This window comes from Gossypium raimondii, chromosome 8 (genome assembly GCF_025698545.1).
Source record: "Gossypium raimondii isolate GPD5lz chromosome 8, ASM2569854v1, whole genome shotgun sequence".
Classification (NCBI taxonomy): domain Eukaryota; kingdom Viridiplantae; phylum Streptophyta; class Magnoliopsida; order Malvales; family Malvaceae; genus Gossypium; species Gossypium raimondii.
Window position 1 is genome coordinate 57,837,144 of NC_068572.1, and position 22,439 is coordinate 57,859,582.

Here is a 22,439-nt window from a genome sequence, read left to right on the forward strand (position 1 = left end):
CGTTCATTGAACCATCTCATATTTACATTCTCAACATCTAAATCATCATAATGTCCCATGATAATTCATGTTGTGCTGTGATTCATGAGTCCCTAATATCTCGGTTGATAGTCAATCAATCCTTCCATGTATTTCGTCCAGCGTTTGTATGTTAATTTAACGTTGATGAATCTCAAGTTCCTTAGTAATCTTCCTTTATAACCTGATAAGAAGATACCGATTTTGGAAATTGCGGAAATGTTTACGAAGTTCAAGTTGGAGATAAAACCCTCAAATGAATCTAAGTGTCGTGGACAAGTGGTGACATAAATCGACACCGCCCTCCCCCACCATGAGACCTCAGCCGGTTCTCAATCCAACTACTTTGATTTAGAAAACAATGAATTTTGAGATTTTTTTTATAATTTTAAAATCATTTGTTTTTTTTCTAGTTTTAAAGATTTCTTTCCATAATTTTTAATTATTCAACTTATAAATTTTTTATGTTTTTATTTAAATTATAAAAATAATTATTAAACATTTTCAAAAAATTTAATATACTTTTAAAGTGTAAGAACCAAATTGACAAAGTCTTGTAAATTTTGAAGGCTAGAAATGTTATTTTACCTTTGACACCATTAACTTCAACGACAAAATTAGGAGGAGGGATCAAGATTTTAAATAAAAAGTACAATGACTCAATGCTTCAATTAAAATATAAAAACTAAATTTTAAATTTTGAAAGAATACATGGATGTCTAGCATATGTAAACTTAATTTTAAATGAATTGACTTTAGTTCAAATACATGTAAACACAGAAGTTTTATTTTTTTCAGCAGTTTTTCTAACATCGAATCCGATATCCTGATTCAATTCATATAATTGTAGATGTTGTTATTAAAAGAAAACATATACTAAACATGCTTTTCAATTTTTAAAGAGTAAAAATGAAAATAGAAAATATTTTCGAAAACCAAACGGAGGATAATGCATGACTAAAGTATTCTAAATATTTAAGTTGATGCAAAAACTGGTTTTATTTGCAAGAAAAATGTAAGGCTTAAAGGAAATAAAAATAAAAAGCAAAAAATCTTCCATTCAACTTGATGCCCCATTAGATTTACGTTTACATATAATATGAGAAAGGCGGAGGCAGAGAAACAAGGATAGAGGAGTGGTAGGCACACAGAAAGGAAGTTTAATGATATTGACTTTTGAAGATCTATGGAGGCTAAAGAGGGAGGTTAACAACAATTTCTTCCTTTTTAAGTTTGTATCAGTAAAAGACAACAAAATGGCGGTCCATGGATTAGAATCTATGGGCTAGCAATGGGATACCACATGCCTACGCCATCTGCAGAAAGTAGTAAGAGTCGAGTAGTGTGGAAAATGGAATGAGACAGAATGCTGAAGGAGGTGAGCAACAATATGGCTCTTGGCTCACAGGGCAACCAACCCCAACGTTTCTTTTATTTCCTATTCATCTTCAAATCATTCAAAGACTCACCCAAAAATTTATAATTGACCTAATTCCACATTTTACAAACTTAAAAAAAAAAAACCTATTTTTTCTTAAAAAAGTTTGTAAAACGTTTTTGTATTCAACATACAATAACAAAATTGAAGAGAACCTTTTTTTTTTTACTTCAGAAATTTAAAGATCTACTTTGAAAAATAACTTAATGAATAAACATGCTTTTTTTATAATATAAAAAACAAAATCATTAGTACTCTAAAAAGAAAACGCGATAGTTGTGTTTTACTTTTAATGAACATTGAATTGGTATTTAATAAATTTGTGTAATTTAAATGCAGTTTACAGAATCAATTCATTCCTGTAGACTTATTTATATAATAATTTATTAAAAATTAAGAAAAATTATTCTGAACTATCAATTGATTGATTTATTATATGTAAGGGTTTCTTTAAATTTTTAAATGAAAATGGTTTTGATTGAGGAAAATATATATTTTTATGCATGTTTAAATTTGACTATATTTGTACGTAACTCTTGTTGGAACAATATAAATTATGAACTTTATTGTTAAATAAATTAAAGGTTGGAAATTAATCCATTGTCTTGTGAAGATTACATTGAATTGAACAATTACAACCCATGGAAGATTCTTTGAAATTGCATTGAGTATTACTTTGAATTTTGAATTTCCACGTTTTACTGGATTTTATTAGTATATAAATTTTGCTATTTTATAGTTGCTGATTTTAAGGGGTTGCATTATATTCAATCACTAGTAAGTTAGCAAGTCTGGAAACATATATATTACGAGGCTTGTATACTATAGGTTATTAATGAGAGAATGTTGAGAGCACTTTATTTATTCATTGAGAAATTTATTGTGTAAGTGCAATTAAGTGTAAACAATATTGTGTTTACAGTCTAAATTCTCAGAGGGAGAATTTAGTGGTGAACGTTCTAGTCTTTAGATACAACTTTAGGTTCCAACAACATGACGATAAATATTCATATAAACAATTCAAAAACATTTAACTTAATCAATGGCAACACATAATAGATCAAGTCAACATACTTTTATCATAATTTTATGATCTTAAACCTTCCATACTCGAACATGTACACATATTCATTCATTTCATATATACCACATGGGCTCGTACAATTAAAATTAATGATTTGATAAATCAATAGACATAATAAAGATCATTTTGTATATTTGTCCCAATTAACCAAACATGAATATCCATCCAAGCCCTCGAGAAGTGCATAAAGCTCAACATTAAAAAATCTCCAATGCGTGTAAAACAATATTTAATTGATAGTTCCACAAAATGTGCAAAGCGCTACAAAATAAATCTTATAGATGCATTAGGCTAACCCGTATAATTAAAATCTTTAAAAAGCTCTACATATCCTATGATGTGCCAACTATACTCGAGAACTATCCAAGATTGCTAAATATGGTTGTGAAGATTTTTCACATAAATTATCAACATACTTCAACAATTTAACACAACATTTAGCTCAAATAATAGCTAAATTCACTTTATTAATCAATATTTACCATTAATGTAACACCCCAAAAGTTGCTATAGTTATGAAAGTAGAGAAAAATTGAGATCCTGCGCTCAATAAAGTGGAATAAAGGAAAAATAATGAAATAAAAGTGATAAAAAGGGGGAGAAGTTGAGTTATCAATTAAAATTTTGATTAAGAAGCATATTATGATGTATTGATTCAAGTAAGGACTAAATCATAAATACGAGAAAAATTTTATGGCTCAAGAGTAAATACTCATAATTTGAGGGGTTAAAGTGTAAATATGAAAAATTTGAAGGGTGAATAGCGTAAATATTTTAAGGGTGTAAGGATCTAGAAACTAAAGAAAATGGATGGATTGAGACCAAATTGAATAAGTGGAAAAAGTATGAGGGTTAAATTGCAATTTTACTAAAATGAGTAATGATTCAATGGAAAATTTTAGAGGATCATAAGGGGAAAAATGGGCATTAGCAAGTTTGGAGAGTAATGATAATGAAGGTGATATTTTTAATTAATTAATTAGATAAATGTTATTTAAATAATATTTTATTAAGTTTTTTAGTAATTTTTTTATTAAATTATTAATATAAAAGGGAGGAAAAATGAAGAATTCTTTTGTATCTTTCCATTCTTCCAACGTGAGAAGAAGAAGAAAGAAAGAAATTTTCTTTTCTTTATAATTTGGTCATTTCACCAAAAATCTATCATTTTCACTTAGAAATCAAAAAAAAATTCATAGCCACCAAGAGAGAAAAATGATAAGGAGACTGTGAGGAGCTAGAATATCAAGTTAGTAGGGGTGAGCATTCGATCGAATCGAATTGAAAATTTTTGAGTTAATCGAGTTTTCGGATCTCATTTTATCATCCTAACTTTATTTGAAGTTTTCTCGAATCGAGTCGAGTGAGATGAAATTCGAATCGAATATATTTGTTTAAGTTAAATTTAAAAAAATAATTTTGGGTTCTTATAACCACTGTCACCTATCGTAATAAAATTTGTCCACCTTAATCAAATTTTTATTAACTTTCATCACCTCATAATTTATTTATTAATTTTTATATAATGTTTAGCTTCTTTGTTTGCTTAGTTGTTTCAATTATCTTCATATTCTTGTCACTATGTATTTTAGAATTAAAAATATATTAAATGTAAAAATATGATTTTTAATAAAAGTTATTTTAAAAATAAAATGTGAAATTGATACGAATATAAAATTTTAACACGAATATTTTATGGCATAATTAATAATTTAATTTTAATATAAATATTCAATATGACTAAACAATTCAATAATATAAATAATATAAAATGTGAAATTTAATTTAATAATATAAATAGTAGATATAAATAAAATTATTACTATTTATGTTTAGTGATTTTTTGGATAATTTTAATTTTTATTTGAGAGTAAAGAGTGAGAAGTAAAAGTTTAGGGGAAATAAAAGTTTTGGGAATAAAAGTTTGAGGAAAGTAAATAGGGGAGTAAAATTTTGGAGGGAAAATTTAAAAAAAAATTGGAGGGGGGAGGGTTTGGGGTAGATGAGAGGTGGGATGGGAAGAGAATAAAAGTTTTAGGGGAAAAGTGGGAGGGAGTAAAAATTTTGGGGGAAAATAAAAGGTTTTGAGGGTTTTGGGGAGTAAAATTTTGAGAAAAAGTAAATGGGAGAGTAAAATTTTGGTGGGAAATGGATTTTGGGTAGATTGGGGGGTGGGGAGGGGAGGAGAGTAAAAGTTTTGGGGGAAAGTGGGAATGAGTAAAAGTTTTGAGGGAAAAGTAAAAAGGTTTGGGAGTTTGGGGTAAAAATGTAAGATATTATAGTTTGATATTCGAATTATTTGAATTATTTGAGTTATTCGAATTCGAAAACTCAACTCGATTCGAACTCGAAATTTGAAAAAAAAATTCGAGTTGATTCGAATAACTCGAATAACTCGAATAACTCGATTTGTTTAACTCGAAATTCAAAATTTTTTTCGATTTTTTCAAGTCGAATCGAGTTTTGCTCACCCCTACAAGTTAGATTCAAGAAAATAGAGATTGGAGGAGAGAGAAATTCAAGTTAAAGTTTGGTTTCAAGAGAATAAGGTATGGATGTTAAGGGTTTATGTTATTTTCAAGTTTAGTAGTAATAGAAAAGCATAAATAGGGTGTTAAAGTAAAGATTTCTCATGAGGAAATATTGTGTTTTTGACATGTTGAAGAAGAGAGAAGTTGAGAAAGTGAATCAAGGGGTAGGAGAAGAGAAAACCAAGAGATTTAGATAGAAAAGAGGCAGGTACCAATGAACTTCCTTGTTATTTAAGAATTAAAATGTGAAATTTGTAAACTAAGTGGTAATTAGGTAAAACATAGAGTGGAATAATTTAGTATGTGAAGTAGAAATTCATTATAAAAGCATAATAGTTGAGTTATGTGATAGTGAAAAATACACAAAGTATTGAATAAGTGAAAATTATGGAAAAATATAAAATTTTATGGAAATATGGACTAAATTGAAAGACTTGAGAAAAATATGTGGGGAAAAATACATGTGAAATACATAGAAATTTGATGTTTAAACAAGATAGTGAAATTAATTATGTGAATTAAGTTAGATGAGAAAGAAAAATTATTTAATAGTGAATAGATGACTTTTATGTCAAAAATGATTAAATTGGAAAGTTATAAAATTTAAAAAATATTGAAAAATAAATAATATAGTGAAAAATATAAGAATATATGAATATTGTAGTCCAAACTACAATTATTTTATAAGTTGTGAGAATTAGAGGCTATATCGTGAATTTGAGAAATATATGTTAGAAATAGTAAAAGTGAAGTATATAACACTTAATATGTGAAAATAGATATTGTGGTGAATTATGGAAATGTTAATAAGTATTGAAATATGCTATATGTGTTATTATTAAAAGGAAAAATATTGTTACATGAAATATTGTGATGATGACTAAATTTTAAAGTATGTAAAAGTGTTATGTGAAATGTATAATAAGAATTATGAGTGAGTTATGATCGATTATTAAGTATGGAGACAAGTTACATGTGTTATTGAGAGTGGAAGATATAATTATACTAAATATTGTTACAAGGAATGAATTGTGAAAAGTGTAAAAGTAATATGTGTGAATGATACAATTTGCCCAAGTAGACGAGATTAGAACTATTGAGATGTAGATGACATGCCATGAAGGAAATTTTAGCTTACTTATCGTCTTGCGCTTCAACGCTTACTGCTTCGCACTTCGGTGCTTAGTGATTTGCACTTTGGTGCATACTGTTGAATTAGTGCACTTTAATGCACCTTTGTATCAGGTCTGTATATCCTAAGTGTTCCGTTTAATCTACTAGGCCTCTGTTAAAAAGGTAAACAACTTTCATTATAAGGTAAAATTTCATCTTTGACTATTGATTGAAATATTTAATCAGAAAAGTGAAGCACAAGTAAATTGAATGTATTTGAGGAAGTATAAGAAAGAAAAGGACTAGTAAGTTAAATGTGTAAAGATTAATTGTGAATGAAATGATAAAGATTAGTGATGAAATTATGAAAATTACATGTATTAAAAAGAGTAGTAAATTCTATGGGTTGAACTGATGACTTAAGGACTAAATTGTGAAATAAGCAAAAAGTGGCAAATGAGTATGATAATAAGAAATTGAGATGTAATATGATAAATAAACAAAGAAATGAAATATTAGGAATTAAGGAATTTAATAGATTTTGAATATCATGGGTACTTAGTAAGTCTTCATAGACTTAACGTGTTGTTTTCTCACGAGTAGGTATAAAATAGATAGCAAGCATTGGATTGAAAAATCAACCTCAGTACATCTCATCACATCCATCAAGCTCGTAAAAGAGTATAAGATGCAATTATTTTGGTTTAGATGTGACATGTACATAGCCTTAATCAACTACGAATAAAGTTAAGTGCTGAAAGGACTAGAATGTAAGATTTTACAAATTCTATTACTTCCATGAACTTATTAGAAATTAAAGCATACTCAAGCTAAGCTAGATAAAGACTTATATTCAAGTTAATTGATATACTTAAGTAATGAATTTTAATGAGTTTGAGGTGAATTGAACTGGTTTTGAAGCGTTGGACTATTTTTGGTATCGATAACATTTCCGATATCAATAGTGAAGACAAGGTATCGATACCTCATGTTTTAGTATCGATACTTTACCTCTCTATTGATAAAAAATCATATTTAATTCATTTCTAAATATACTCAGTTGACCAGTAATGTCCTTAAACTTCTAAAATAATATTATCGAATTGATTAAATGAAAATTTCATCGTTTAATGTTCAAACTACCTAGTAATTAGCCAAGATAGCTTTGACACCAAATGTAATATTCCTATATCGGGTATAGAGATGTTACAATTAAACAAACAATCAGTCTCACCACTATTTAACATATTCGATCAACAACCATACCATTATCACAAATAAACTATTAAACAATTTAAAAGGCTACTACATACCAACCCTAAACAATTAATTTAGGCAAATTTTTAGAGTATATTAAAAATTAGAAAACACAAAATGAAATCGGATCACTTCGCTAACATTTTTTCTTTCCCTTTGGCCTTTGAACTCTCGGCCAACTCTGTATCTTCAATTTAACAATCAAAACAATAAATCAAGTTAGGATAATAAGAATAAGCAATCAAAACTTTTAAATCATATCAATGAAGGGCAAACCAACTTCTCTTTTTTTTTAAAAAAAAAAATCTATTCTCTCCTAAATTAAAGTCTAATAATTTTGATTATAACCTATAACTTAGAAACATTCAATCACCCACCAAAGTAAAATCAACCAAGAAACTAAAAAATCTCAACTCTCATTCTCTTTTTAGAATCTAACTCAAACCTTCCAAGAACTCGTTCTAATCTTTGCTGAATCTGAACTTTATTGATTTGATGTTGTTCTATACTTTAAAACACTCAAATCCCTACCCAAAAACATCAAGAAAACTCAAAACTTGAGATTGATGTGAATGGAAGAAAATGAAGGAAAATGATGAAAAATCTTGAATTAAAATTCTTAATTGAAGAAGAAATCAACTGAAAATGTACATACCAAACTTATCTTGACGGAATTGGATCAAGATTCGAAAGAGAATTGAAGAATGGATTGAGAGAGTTTGAAAGAAAATTGTTTCGATAAATTTTGCTTCTCCCTTGAAATGCAAATTGCCTCCATTCAATTTTATCAAATGGTCTATATGCTATTGGGCACTTGGTCTAATTACCCGATAAACTTCTCGCATGGCTCTAATTATAAGATCTACTACCCTTTAGGCATTTAGCCACCTAATTTTAACTTTCTTACAAAATAATCCATACCTCAAATTTCATTCAAAGAAATTCAATTATACCGAGTTATAAAAATAACCCGACACCCGCTCTCGAAAAATCTCTTGATTGTCTTGAAAAAAGAAGGAAAATGGTGTTTTTTTTAACAATCTCATTATAGATTCTGATCATATATGCTCTTTTGATAAGTTATTCATAACCCCTCCTCAACTTATAGGTAATGCGCTTTAACGCACTCAAACCCATGTCTTACTAAGAAAAAAGAATTTACTTTAGATAATCGCTACTTAAATTAAAAGATTAAGGTGTTTGAAACATGGAATTTTGTTTTTTAATAATTATTTTAAAACAATTAGTCAAACAAATAAATAAATGGTTTTAAAAATGTGGCAACTTAACCTGCCACATGATACTCACCTTATTCCAATAATGGCAGGTAACTGTGGGATGATCTTTTTGCAACAACTCTTAAACGTTTGTGATAATTTTGTAAGTTTCAAAAGGTTAGTGATCAAAATGTAAATTTAAACAAAACTAAGGGATTGTTGGTACAGTTTACCCAAAAATAAAATATAATGCTTTGCTAATAATATGTGGAAATTCAAATGGAGACTTGGCAAAATGCAAGTGGTTAACCAAAGCTTCTAATGGACCCACGTCCATAGGCGTGGCGCCACCCATCAAAAATCTAATAGCCACACGATCTCCCCCTTTTAGGCTTTTAGACCTCTCCGCCCACCGGCGGATTCTTGCACAATAAACCATCACCTGGATGGAATTGGATAAGCCTCCTGTTTCATCAATCCCCACCCAATTTTTTGTTCAACCAAAACCCACATTGTTTTTACACGCCACAAATCCGAAGCGTCCTCTTTTTCTTTAAGAAGAAGAAGAGGAAAAAAAAAAAAAAACTCTTTTTTGATTCATTTGAAGCTAAACCCAGAGAGCAAAACCGAACCATTTCATTTAGGTACCTTCCAAGTTCCAATTTTTGTTTCTTTTTAAAATTTTTTGAAGCTAAACCCATATACCATTTGGTGTCAGAGAAACTAACCCAACAGTGGAAGTTATTCCTTTTTGTTCAATTTGCTTATTCAAGTCTGCATGAGTTTGGAAGATTTCGAAAGAGATTATCGGTGCTTAAAATTTGGGCACTTGAAGAATAAGAACAAATTAAATAACCAACAGCAAACATTAGGATGGCAATGGTCGCAATTACAAACCCTCAGCTCTCTTTCAATCTGTTTTACTGCTCTGTTACCGGAAGAGAAGCCTCTATATCGAGACAAACTGCTTCTAGAATTCGCTATCGCTTCTCTTCTAGCCGATGGTTGAGTCTCAACTCCTCTTCTTCTACTAACCGTAGGTAATGCTTTAATTTGTTGCTCTTAAATTGAATATGACATGAAAAAAAAAATTGTAATTTTGATGCAATATCTTGTGGCATTTAGGACTGATAGTTCATAGTTCAAACTTCGAAGTTATATTAGTTTGGAATTTGTTCTGAAAAAAAAAAACAGTTTTTTGTATAATGAGAGAACTGCCTGAATGAGGCAGCTAAGCATGTCTTGTTTTGTTTCTCTGTCAGGTACAGTTTTGACAGCTTTAAATCTAGGTGTTCTATAGCAAATACTGATGTACACTTAAACCATGTGGCTGTGGAAGATGAGGATATATCTGCAGTGGATATTGGTTGTCGTACAACCCCAATTGTTCAGCTCAAATCTGATGTTCTTGATACTGAATCTTTGAGTATACTCACTGGGGATACTTATGTAGATAGTCTTTTGACAACACTGCCTGTATGTTCCTCTTTGCATTCATAGTGATTTGTTTTCACCTCGAGTTCAATAGCTTCTTCGATTTTCCTACTGTTCGATTCCTTTTATCGTTTTAGGTATTAACGGAGGAGGAGCAGAAAACCCTTGCAGCAACGCCCGCACACCCAGAGGGATTGTATGGTAGGACTTCCCATTTTCATGTAGTCAAAGCACACTAGGATAGATGTAATACTCTTAGAGACTTGAGCTGATTTAAGCTCTATGTATATAACAAAGTTGTTAGAAGATTAGTTGTTGTATCCCTCTGTCAGGATTCGGTTTCTATAAGTTGTCACTTTGAGCTGAAACCTAGTTAAAATAATATTCCTAATTTTGTATTAAGAGTATCTGGTACTATACAGTTGTCAGACTGTACCTTGGATACATTCTTTCGAATGCAGCCCTATTGGTTTTTAATTTTGTATCATTTCCGGTTGTTTTACTGAAATTATGGTCTTATTGGTTGCTATCTTTGGCTGCATTCATATTTCAGCATTTTATGCAAGTTGCCTGGCTGGGAATTTAGTGGAACAGCTTTGGAATTTTGCTTGGCCTTCTGCAATTGCATTGCTTCATCCAAGCCTTCTACCAGTGGCAGTCATGGGATTCTTGACCAAGGTATATATTTGCCTAACAACACATCACTGTATAAAACAAGAGACAATAGAATACTTTCTAACAGACTTTAGGTTAACAGCTTGTTATAATCATTGGAGGCCCATTGGTTGGCAAACTTATGGATCATTCTCCAAGAGTACCTTCATATATCTTTTTGAATGTTGTGCAGGTACTTGCAAAAACATCTTTTCTTTTTATGAAGTTAAATGTAAAACCAGTACTGTTTTATTTTGTTTTCTAATTTGTTTGCATCTGCCAGGCTTCTGCTCAGTTGTTGTCAGCAGCAATGATAATTCATGCCCATACAGTCTCCCCTGCTTCTACTTCATCAATTCTTCTCCGTCCTTGGTTTGCTGTGCTAGTGTTAGCAGGTGCTATTGAGAGACTGTCTGGAGTGGCTCTGGGGGTTGCTATGGAGCGCGACTGGGTTGTGCTGGTAGTACCCTATCCTGTGTATTTTTGTTGTTTTCTTCACAGGTAATATTGGCTATCTATCTATTGGAAAGGGGAGTGCAAATTAAACTAGAGTTGCATTTGCAGTTAGCCGGAATAAATAGACCAATTGCACTGGCACAGGCAAATGCTGTTCTCAATCGAATTGATCTGCTCTGTGAGGTATTCTTTAAATCTTTTACATTTTTGAAACGTCGATTTGTGTAATTTTCTTGTTATTTCAAGTCATTACAGTTCTTTGTTTACTTTATAATCCATTGAGCATGAGTCCTAAAACAAATGCTGGAAAATTTACTAACTTCAGTTATCAAAGATGTTTTTCATGTCATTGCCAAAATTTTTCAATGAGATTAATGACCATCTATAATTACAGATAGCCGGCACATCATTGTTTGGAATTCTTCTCTCGAGATATGATCCGGTAACATGCTTAAAGTTAGCTGCTAGCTTGATGGTGTGGTCGTTACCAATTATGGTAATTGCTTTTGATTATTATTGTTATTATTTTTTATAAACTAATTTCATTTGTCCAAAGATAGGCAGTAATCACTGCTGCAACCACACAACGAGCTTAAGGAGCTACTTATAGCTATTTACAATTTCAAATGAAATGTATAAAATTACTCAGCTCCCAAGTTGAGTATAAGTCCCTATTTGCAGTATCTTGTGCTGTCCCCTTCATACCTGCCGATCTAAATCTAACTTCCAAACAAAGCGGTCTACTTTCTCTTCAAAATTCTATCACTTTTCCCCAGATTTCTCTGACATGGTTAACAAACAAGCTTTCTACTGGAGTTCTTGACCGCGCTAAATGTTGTCAAGCCAGTCGCAGAACATCTGATGAGGGGCCTCTGCCAGATGCTCAGAACTTTGGTAAAACTTGATCATCTGATTACTTTTGGAATCCTAATTTTCTTCTTGCTTTATATAGTGTATTGCATCCTTTCCAAAGGTTGATAGTTGCTTGATATAATTAGTGATTGCCGTTTTTGGATTGCCAGTTAGTACAGGTTTGGAAGCCATCAAGCATGGATGGAGAGAATACATACAGCAGCCAGTACTTCCTGCAAGCCTAGCATACGTGCTCCTCTACTTCAATGTCGTTCTTACTCCAGGCAGTTTAATGACTGCATTTTTAACTCAGCGTGGTATTTTTCTATCTATTATGACCTATTTTAAATGCAGTTCTCTTTATTATCTACGGTTCGAACCAAGTTTTGAGGAGAACTTCCCTCTATAGATTGAAAGAAGTTTCAGTCAACAATCTCTAGCTATAGAAGTTACTTTACCAGGAAAAATAAGAAAAGCAAATACTGGTTACAGCGAAGAGGGGATTATTGTCATCATCATTTGGAAGGCATTAGCGGTGTCTTGTTCTTATATTGATCTCTTAAAGCACTGTATGCCCTGATATGCCTGAAGTCATTTCATGTATATAGTTTATTGTAAACTGCAATCATTTTTTTATCTCCATGTACTGGATGACTTCCGATTATTTGAACAGATTAGATTCTATATTTAAGTTGAGAATAAACCTAGCAAAAATTCAGTTCTGACTTGAAGTGCTTGTGGGTTTGTTTAACAGGCCTAAATCCATCTGTTATTGGAGGGTTTAGTGGATTATGTGCTTTTATGGGTGTTGCAGCAACCTTCTTATCTGCATCCTTGGTTAGGAGATTTGGTATTTTAAAGGTTGGCTCTTGTCTCTCCCTCTTCTTTTTGTTTTTGGCTACAACATTCAAATTTGGTACTGGTTCTAATGGTCATATTTTCTTTCAAACAGGCTGGAGCAGTTGGCTTAACTTTTCAGGCTTTACTTCTCACCATAGCTGTTGCTGTTTACCAAAGTGGAACTCTTTCCCAGAGGAGTCCCCTTCTTTTATTCCTATGTTTGATTGTAAGTACAATTTTCTATAACTTCCATGTTTCTTCTTGGACTATACTGACTTTAAGTAGAAACCAAATTGCCTTGGTTAATTAGGAATCTAGGAAGGCTTGAGTCAATAGCCTTATGTATTATTTATCTGCTAATAGGACTGGAAAAGGTAAATAGATTCTCTGAATGTCTATATGACTATTGATCAGTGGAGCCTTCCTGATCCTTGTTGATGCCTTGAACAGATTTGGCTACTATAGCTAAGGCCAGGAATTATGAAATTGTCATGTAAAATATGAAAGAGAGAAGAAAATACACCAACCAGTCCAGCATAATGCTTGAAATATCCTCTCATCCTGTACGCAGGTATTTTCAAGGTTGGGACATATGTCATATGATATTGTTGGGGCCCAGATACTTCAAACAGGAATCCCATCATCCAAAGCAAATCTTATTGGGACAACAGAGATATCTGTTGCGAGTTTAGCCGAGTCTTTAATGTTGGGAGTTGTAATACTTGCAAACGATGTTTCACATTTTGGATTTCTAGCAATGCTATCTGTTTTATCAGTAGTCGGAGCTGCATGGATGTTCTGCCGGTGGTTGTTGAATCCTACAGTGGAACAACGAAGCCTTTTCTCCTTTGATCCTCAATTGTAGTTATAATGTAAGTCCTTTTTTGGTTTAGTTAGTAGCTTTTTTTTTTTTTTTTGAATTACTATCACTATTAGCAGTTTTCTGCTTATATTGTTCATATGATGGTCTTCCCTGACTTATTTTCTTCAATTGTCAACAGCTGCTGTAATTTCTTCAGTGCAAAGGCAGTCAGTCTGAAAGTAATGTATGAGCTATCCTATTGTATATTTTCCATGTCTTCAACACTTCCCACATCCACCTAGAAGATGTTGGGGTAATTAGATTGATCTCACATTGGTTGCTCAATGTTTTTATTTTATTTTTGTGAGGTGTCTTAAAGTAAAAGAGAAGAGCAGCTGATTTTGAAATTTTATATCCTCAACAATGGGGCCCAATCTGTATAAATTTGTAAAGCATTCATCAGTTCAAATACATATTTTCCTGTTGGGGTTAATGTGCATGTAATATAACTAACATTCCTGAGAGAAGGTATAGTAAAGGGAACACGTAAATGAAGCTAGAAGTTTGACTTCATTCTTCTTTTATACTCTAGATATTGAAATTGCTGTAATAATAGTGGTGGAGACTCAAATATCGAAGACACAAGTGCATTGATTGAGGTTTTGAGATTAGTGAATGACATTTTCACATTCACAATGTGCTTTGAATTGAAAATGGTTGAACATAACATAGTATCTTGATTGTGCTTACCAAGAAGTGCCGTAGCATAAGGGGTGTTGTTGCTATTGGGTTTCGCATGTTATAGGGTCAACGGCATGTGCCCATCACGCAGGCACACAACGGTAATGCCCCCTCCAATTCCTAGACTTTTTGATTCACACACAGTATCTAAGACTCATCTACATGGCTCCCTTCCCTACCCATAGTCCTAAACAAACGTTAAACTTTGCTTTCCAGGTTTGATTCTCACACAGTATCTGTCTCTGTATAAATAGTTGATTGAGTATTCATCAGCATTTCATCTATAAGTATCATTTTTAATCTTTTATGAAAACCCTGTACCAGAGCAATCTCTTGGTTTAATATATTTTATGATAACAAAAACAGTAAGTATTTTTATTAGTCATTCTCGAAAGGATACAAGTCTCCCACCTCTTTTGTTATTTCAAGAAAAAGAGAAGAAAGCTAGTCCTATAGCTACAGTAGAAAGTAGTAGTTTCACATTTTACAAATTTGTACACAAGTTACAATGATATATATCTCACGTGAATCAAGGTAGGCAACTAAAACTTCCACCATTACCTCAAAAACACTCCCGTGTTTGTCGCCTGTCGCTTACTCTTTCATCTCTTATCTTCCTTCCATCACCATCGCCATCAGCATCAATGTTATTTTTATGTTTATGTTTTCATTTTCTTGTCAGATATTTTTGTTTCTCACAATATAAATATTATGTTCATATTATTCACTATCTTCTCAACTAGAGGACGATAGAGAAAGCCTTAGTTAAAAATAGGTAGACTGATGCTGTTAAATCATAAGAAGTTGATTTGATGATGATTGATGGCTTGCCTGTCTTATATTCCCCTTTTTAATATAACGTAGAAAAAATTAAGCTGCCATTTCATTTTCATGGCTGATTCAGAATTTTTTTTGTATTGATAAACATAAACCTTCTTGCCCTTCAAAAATCTGGTACTACTTGTCAATAGATTGTGCTAATAGACATGTGGGTCTATGTATAATATATGGTTCCAAATGTTAATTAATTTTTTTGAAGAGATAGATAATGGTAATTAAGAACAGTAAAGCAGAAATCTGGTGCATGATCTATCATGTTTTATTATCCCTACAGAAGGATCCTCTCATTGAAAAAACAAAAACCTTTTCAATAGCTTGGGTGTGGGGGAACAGTAACAACACCACCAGTCCATTTCCCAAAACTAAAAAGAATTCCCCACAACAAAAGGTCCCATACCCCAACACCCCTTCAGAGGAAGATACAATTTCTAGTCTTTAGATCATCAATAAACCCTCCTTGAAACTTGGGTGTAAGTTCAACATAGAAAAGATAGGCAATAGAGCTTCTCATTTCATCCACCAATCCCAATATCATGCTAACAAAAACCATTGATAAATAAAAAAGAGAAAGAAAGGAAGAAAGAAAGAAACTCCATAACACCTTCACAGTCATTTTCCACAACACCTCAGAGTACAGTAACCCCACACTCCATCATTTTCAGTTAGACAGATGTGAAAAAGTATAGAAACAAATTTTTAAAAATAAATGGGGTCGTTCAAATTACAAAGATAAAAAAGATAAAGAATGCCCCTCCTCAACTCTCAACAGTCACAGGCAGTCCCATGATTTTACATCACTTGTTTATAGTCATCAAGACATATTCACCCATGTTTACATAAATGGTTATCTTTTTTTTTTTTTTGAAGATAAACTATACGTTTTATAGAAGGGGGAATGTTGTTTTCACCATAAGCTTGTGTGGCAGTTGGTTGTCACAGTGATTGAAAGCGCCCATCTTTTCATGTCTATTGACATTGATAGTTGATATATCACTTGGCTTGTTCATGTCCTCTTTTGACTCTCTGTTTCTCTCCTCTGCTTGCTTCATCATTGTCAAGCACTGTGTTGAAGTAGAACTAAAGCAAGACCAAAGACAAATACTACCCCTGAAAGAGAGAAGAAAACACACCAATCTCAAAAACAATGGGGTCTCGTGGAGCTGAAATTGCTAAGAAGAAAGCAATGTGGCTCTATCCTAAAGTTTCAGGTTTTAATCCTTCTGAGAGATGGGGGCACTCTGCTTGTTTCTCTAATGGAGTTGTTTATGTTTTTGGGGTATGTTTAAATTAACTTAAATTCTTCCATTGGTGTAATTTTGCCTTTTATCAATGCTATCAGTATAACAAACAATGCAGAAATTTTTTTTCCCAGTATATGTTTTGTAACTACCTTTTCACTCGTAATTTTATTTATACTTTGTACTGCCATCATTTTTTTTGCTTTATTTATGCAATCTGGCTATCTTTAGTTAAGGGAACATGCAACTTTCTTCATATATTTTAATTCTTACTACTTTCTCTTATGCTTCTTCTGGTTAGTATATTACCTGAAGTTTGTCCTTCAGGTTTCATATTCTCTAATTAGTAAAGACTATATTTAGGATGAATACTAAACTCTCTTTCTATAAGATAACCAAAAGAGAAGAACTCCTTTTATATAATACTAGAAAGCAGCAATCTCATTCTCCATTTCTCTTTTTTCTCTTGATTTCCTCCTTTCCTCCCTTTCCCTTATTCATCTTTCTCTTCTTTTTTTTTGGACAAATAGTATTCTTTTGCAAGTCTGTAATTGTTAAAGTTTTGGCTTGTAATCAGTCATGTACAGCAAGATCTTCTAAGTTCCCGGTGGAAGTTTTTTTTTTTGTTATTTCATTGTTAATTTTTTCACAAGATTGTATTAGCTGTCAGGTGCATGCTGCTCAACCTTTATGAAGGAAATTGTGCTAGGATGGAAAACTGTGTAACATTGAGGAGTTTCTTGATCCTTTGCTTTAAAACAGTGTGTGAACATTAGGCTTGTTTACTCTCTCTGGTCCTATATGTTGTCAAAATGGAAGCGACTCATTAAATTTCTTGTTTTTCACTTGGCCTTAATCTCTCTTTAACCTTTATTTTTTTGCTTATTATTGAGCCATAGGACTACTGAATTTTGTAAATTTTGATGCTTGTTTCTATCAAAAGGAGAGAAACCATATGAAGGAAAAGATCAAGAAATTGTTTCCGAGGAATATAAAGATGCTTTCCCTTTAAGTTCTGCATGTTGATCAGCCTGTTTTTACACATTACAGGGGTGTTGTGGAGGTCTACATTTCTGTGATGTTCTCATGCTAAATCTGAACAAAATGGTATGGAAAACTCTCGAAACCACAGGCCAGGGACCTGGCCCTAGAGATAGCCACAGTGCTGTTCTTGTAGGGACTAAAATGATGGTATTTGGGGGCACTAATGGTTCCAAGAAGGTAAATGATCTTCATGTACTCGACCTTGCATCGAAAGAGTGGATACAAGCGGAATGTAACGGTGTTGCACCTTCTCCTCGTGAAAGTCATACTGCCACACTTGTTGGTGAAGATAAGGTAGTGATTTTCGGAGGTAGTGGTGAAGGTGAAGCAGTTTACTTGAATGATTTACATGTTCTGGACCTTAGGACTATGAGATGGACTTCTCCTACTGTGCGAGGTCATATCCCTGTCCCTAGAGACAGTCACAGTGCTGTCGCAATCGGGAACAAGCTCGTCGTGTATGGAGGGGATTGTGGTGATCGATATCATGGAGATGTCGATGTGTTTGACATGGACAATTCTACTTGGTCAAGGGTATTGGTTTTACTTTCCCAGTCTCACAGATTCAGTTTATAGGAAAAAAAAAAGAATTAACTTAAATTAAATTCTTTGACTGATTTATGAATTATAATACTTTTTTTTATATTATTTTTCATTAAAGTTGGCTGTTCAAGGCTCTTTACCAGGTGTTAGAGCAGGTCATGCTGCTGTGAGTATTGGAACAAAGGTAGCTTATGTTACCGAGTTACCATTGTTAATGAGACTACTTCATTTGGGATATGATGACTTGGAAAAGGTTTACAACTAGAGAAATTTTTTATTTTGAAGGTTTTCATTATTGGAGGGGTTGGAGATAAACACTACTACAATGATGTTTGGGTCCTAGACGTGAGTGCTCGTTGTTGGGCGCAACTAGATATATGCGGCCAGCAGCCTCAAGGGAGGTTTTCTCACACTGCTGTCTTCACAGAGTCAGACATTGCTATCTATGGAGGGTAAGTTCTTTTGATTACATGATTGCTTTACATCTCAGTCTCCCTTGTCCCTAGACATTGTGTTCGCATGGTTATTTCATAGACCTTTCCTTAATGCATGTAGGTGTGGGGAGGATGAACATCCCATCAAAGAGTTGCTGGTTTTGCAACTTGGAACACAGCATCCTAATGGTCGTTATAACATGTGTACAATTTTTGGAAGCCATTGGAACCAAGAAAAGAGAAAATTCCTCAGAGTAGCACAAAACAACTTGGTAACGAACATGCTGTATAAACTGCAAAATTTCTATCCCCATTTAGTTGTTATAATGTTATGTAATAAGAAAGAGATGCTTGTTTTATTTTGAAGCAGAGAACAATGTATTTGGGGGACAATGAAGTATCAAAACAGGAAGCTCATGAAGCAGAACAAGAAGCAAAGCGCTCTTTTCAGTCCAGTTCAGGTTTGTTTGGAATCAAAGTTCATTGCCACAGAGCTGGATGTTTGAAATATGTTAAAGTTTCATCTTTTCATTACTCTTAGATCCATCAAATTCAAAGAGGAAAAGAAGTGCCAATCCAAAGACAAGTGAGGTTGAATCGGAACAAGAAGAACATTCCCTTTCTCTCTCGCAGCATTCATCGCCCTCACAATCTGATCAAGAACAAGCCCCACCACAAAAGCCTACAAATTCCACAGCGTCTCATGGACTTAACCTGTTTAAGCCGTTGCATCATATACCAAGCAATTGTCAGCTTAACAGTGTTCCAAATAACCATAAGGAAACCAGGTCTATGGTCCACAACACTAGGCAAGAGCTGCAGTTTATAACAGAACACCAAAACCTTCAGAAGCCAGAACAAAATCAACATTTTGTTCAAACTGGCAGAACAGGATCGCAGTACTCAGCTGCGGAACATAAACGCATGGAGGCAGGGCCCATTCAGAACCTGGTAAAACATTGGTCTTTGTTGAAGCCTCTGTCTATTGACTGCAAATTATGTTGTTTATTTATCTAAAATTTGTGGCAATGAATATGTATGACTCCATTAGCAGTGTTCATTTTCTTACTGGGAGTTTATGCTTTATTCATTTTCACTTGTTCATGCTTCTCATGATTGAGTGTTTTTCTCCTTAGCTTGGTGCTGAAGTTCGTGGCAAAGTCGACGGAGCCTTCGACTCGGGTTTCCTGATGACAGCTACTGTTAATGGGAAGATATTGAGAGGGGTCTTATTTTCACCTGTAACTAAGCTTTTTCTTGAATTACTTAATGGAACTTTCTAATTCATTTGTTCAAATACATCTTATTATCATTTCATTATTTTATTTTATCAACTTTAGGGACAGGGCTTGATCTCGAGAGAGCCAATGCTTGCTAAAACACCTGCATCAACAAGCCATATTGCTGCTACTCAGCCATTTCTAAACTCAAGCAATTCAGAGCCGGTGAAGGCTTCCCAGTCCCACCCACCAACAATGCGTATACAGCCAGAACCGAGTCACAGTCCTCGGAAAGCTTTAGTAAATGGACTGGATTCGGCAACTAAAGCTTCTTCTCCATCGAAGCTAAGACGTGATCTTGGAGATGTGGTTCTAACACTAGGAGGACCTGGAAGTGGCCATGCCTGACATTTTTATGCAAAATAGTTAAAAACCAGCTTGTGGTTGCGGGCATAAAATAAAATGATAGCCGTTTGCTTTATCATGTAAATGGTGATCCCTCCTAAAAGATGCCTGCAATTTAGGCTTTTGTGCTTGAGCATCAGTTTTTATCACCTTTTTTGCATGTAGGCTTGGCAATATTAGAGTGTTTTGTTTTGTTTTCTCCTTATCATTTCAAGGACTCCATTAACTTATTTTCCGCAAAGGGTCTTGAAAGCATTTTAAGAAAAAAGTGTTGACCACCCTTGGGCTTCTTTAATTCATGATTAAGTCTCAAAAATCACTGAATCCAAAGAAAATCAAGTTCTTAAGTGAGCATTTCTTTAAATTTATTTTCAACATCAAATCTTGACAACCTTTGAAGCGACCAACACTCATCCAAGATTAAATTAAGACAATCATTGAATCAAAACTCTATCGAAGAGAAGAATCAAAGGATTAACTTAGATTAAATTAAGACGATCATGTGATTTTACGTTGATTTTAAGCTTGAAAATGGTGAATTTAGTTTTATTAAGTTCAAGTACTGTTTCAAAGCTATTTTCAACTTATTTTGATACTATTAGAAGGTTTTAATCTTAATTTAACAAATCTTTAAGTAGTTTTCCAAGATTTGAATGATCTTTTCACTTTAAAGTTGATTTGACTTGATTTTTTCAAAAAAATGAGATCCATTAATTGGACAAAATTGAAGATTTAAATATGTAATTAGATGATATTTAGGAAGATTAGGATCGAAATTAAAGTTTAGAAACAAGATTTGAGTGGCGAAATCTTATTTTTGACAAAACTAGCTAAGTTTTTGGTATAGAGATCTAGAGCCTTTGATCTGTGATTTTAGAATGAATTAATATTGTTTGCTGTTATTTGTAATGCCTTTGTAGTGCGTCTGGTGTGTATGTAAAGTGCCAACTCATTTGGGAGCTTCTACAAGTAAGGACAAAGGTAAACAAAAGCTAACTTAAGCTTTGTTGTGGAAGCTAGTTGCTAAGGTGAGTGATCTTGTGTGCTATAATTAATGCACAAAACAATGAGTTAATGGGGGCTTAGGTGATCAAAATCATCAAATCTAAGTCTTAGAAGTAAGTGTCCTTACTTGAGTTTTGATTATTTGATCAACAAGATTATGTGTGTTGTGAAAGGCTAAGTGTGTGATGTGATTATATATGTTGATTATGTGATCGAATATGCCTTGTGGATAGCTAGATTTATGCACACACATCTGGTATGAAAGTGAGTTTGGCTCAATGAGCAAAATGTTAGCACTTGTAGTGCATTATATGAAAGTGATAAGTGTGAGTGTGAATAAACCAGGAAATTATTGTGTGAAATGGATGTATTGGCCTTGTGAACCTTTGAAAATATTGAATATAGTTGGCATGCCATAAAATTTGAGTACTTATATATATATTTTGTTATTGGGACATGTGGAGGGACAAGAGAATCTAGAGCATTGCTCCATTCATGGGACATGTTGGTGTGTTGGAGAGTGTTAGTTTCATGCTACACTTACTTGGGACATTTAGACTCTTTTGAGTCATGGTGTGATGGAGATCCGTGTATCAAATGAGAGCCTTTGATATGCATTTTCATCCTCACAAGTTGCCAATGTATCAATATGATATGATGTTTGATGATGCTATGTGTTAAGTGTATTTAGCATGCTTGTTTTTAACTATTGTGTTTGTGATTTATTATAGGATCTTGAGTACCCATTGAACTTGGTTAAGATCATGCTCTTTTGTGTCTATTTTTGCAAAGGCATAGCTTGTGTGGAGTAACGAAGTGAGCAAGTTGGTGATCCAAAGGCAAATGCACTTTGATTGTGCATGTGAGATGGTTTTTATTTCATAAGGGATGGCAATCTGAGTTTAAATTTGAGGGGATAGACTCTACTTTTGTTTTGGATTTGTAAATGGACTTTCCATGGATTGTTTAAGGAATTTTATATTTGTTTTGTGGATGTTTTAATTGCTTGGATGATTGCATAAAGCATGCTTGTTGAATGCTTAGACTATATGTTGAATAGCATGCTTGTGCCATAGTGATTTGTGATTAAAAGTTGCTTAAATGATGTGTTAAAGGCTTGGATAGATGCAAAACGACCAAATGGTTATGTACCTATAATGCACTCTAAATTGCCATATATGCAAGTTTGATATGTTGAGTACCTTGATTTGAGACTTTAGAAAAGCATGAAGCATAGGTGACTGATTTGGATGTCAAAGCACGTTAATGAATG

General features: G+C 33.1%; 2 protein-coding genes across 5 annotated transcripts; both read left to right on the top strand.

Moving 5' to 3' along the window:
* Positions 1–9,056: 9,056 nt before the first annotated feature.
* Positions 9,057–14,269, top strand: LOC105792465 (solute carrier family 40 member 3, chloroplastic). Of its 3 annotated transcripts, none has more exons than XM_012621053.2 (14): positions 9,059–9,698; positions 9,927–10,134; positions 10,230–10,293; positions 10,646–10,770; positions 10,850–10,939; positions 11,030–11,206; positions 11,311–11,385; positions 11,597–11,698; positions 11,979–12,096; positions 12,225–12,371; positions 12,809–12,915; positions 13,007–13,120; positions 13,466–13,766; positions 13,896–14,269. In XM_012621053.2, exons 1-13 carry the CDS (start codon positions 9,532–9,534, stop codon positions 13,757–13,759), a joined length of 1,788 nt encoding a protein of 595 aa, XP_012476507.1. In that variant the 5' UTR covers positions 9,059–9,531; the 3' UTR covers positions 13,760–13,766; positions 13,896–14,269. The 3 variants fall into 3 exon arrangements, with proteins under 3 accessions (XP_052490572.1, XP_012476507.1, XP_012476506.1); XM_012621052.2 differs by having other exon boundaries at positions 9,060–9,698; positions 9,921–10,134; XM_052634612.1 differs by lacking the exon at positions 13,896–14,269 and having other exon boundaries at positions 9,057–9,698; positions 9,921–10,134; positions 13,345–13,493.
* Positions 14,270–16,172: 1,903 nt separating this feature from the next.
* On the top strand, positions 16,173–20,369 carry LOC105792466 (acyl-CoA-binding domain-containing protein 4). 2 transcript variants are annotated; one of them, XM_052634610.1, is made up of 9 exons: positions 16,173–16,553; positions 17,566–18,093; positions 18,221–18,286; positions 18,388–18,554; positions 18,658–18,808; positions 18,907–18,997; positions 19,078–19,487; positions 19,673–19,777; positions 19,877–20,369. In XM_052634610.1, exons 1-9 carry the CDS (start codon positions 16,422–16,424, stop codon positions 20,162–20,164), a joined length of 1,938 nt encoding a protein of 645 aa, XP_052490570.1. In that variant the 5' UTR covers positions 16,173–16,421; the 3' UTR covers positions 20,165–20,369. The 2 variants fall into 2 exon arrangements, with proteins under 2 accessions (XP_052490570.1, XP_052490571.1); XM_052634611.1 differs by having other exon boundaries at positions 19,673–19,762.
* The last annotated feature ends 2,070 nt before the right edge of the window (positions 20,370–22,439 follow it).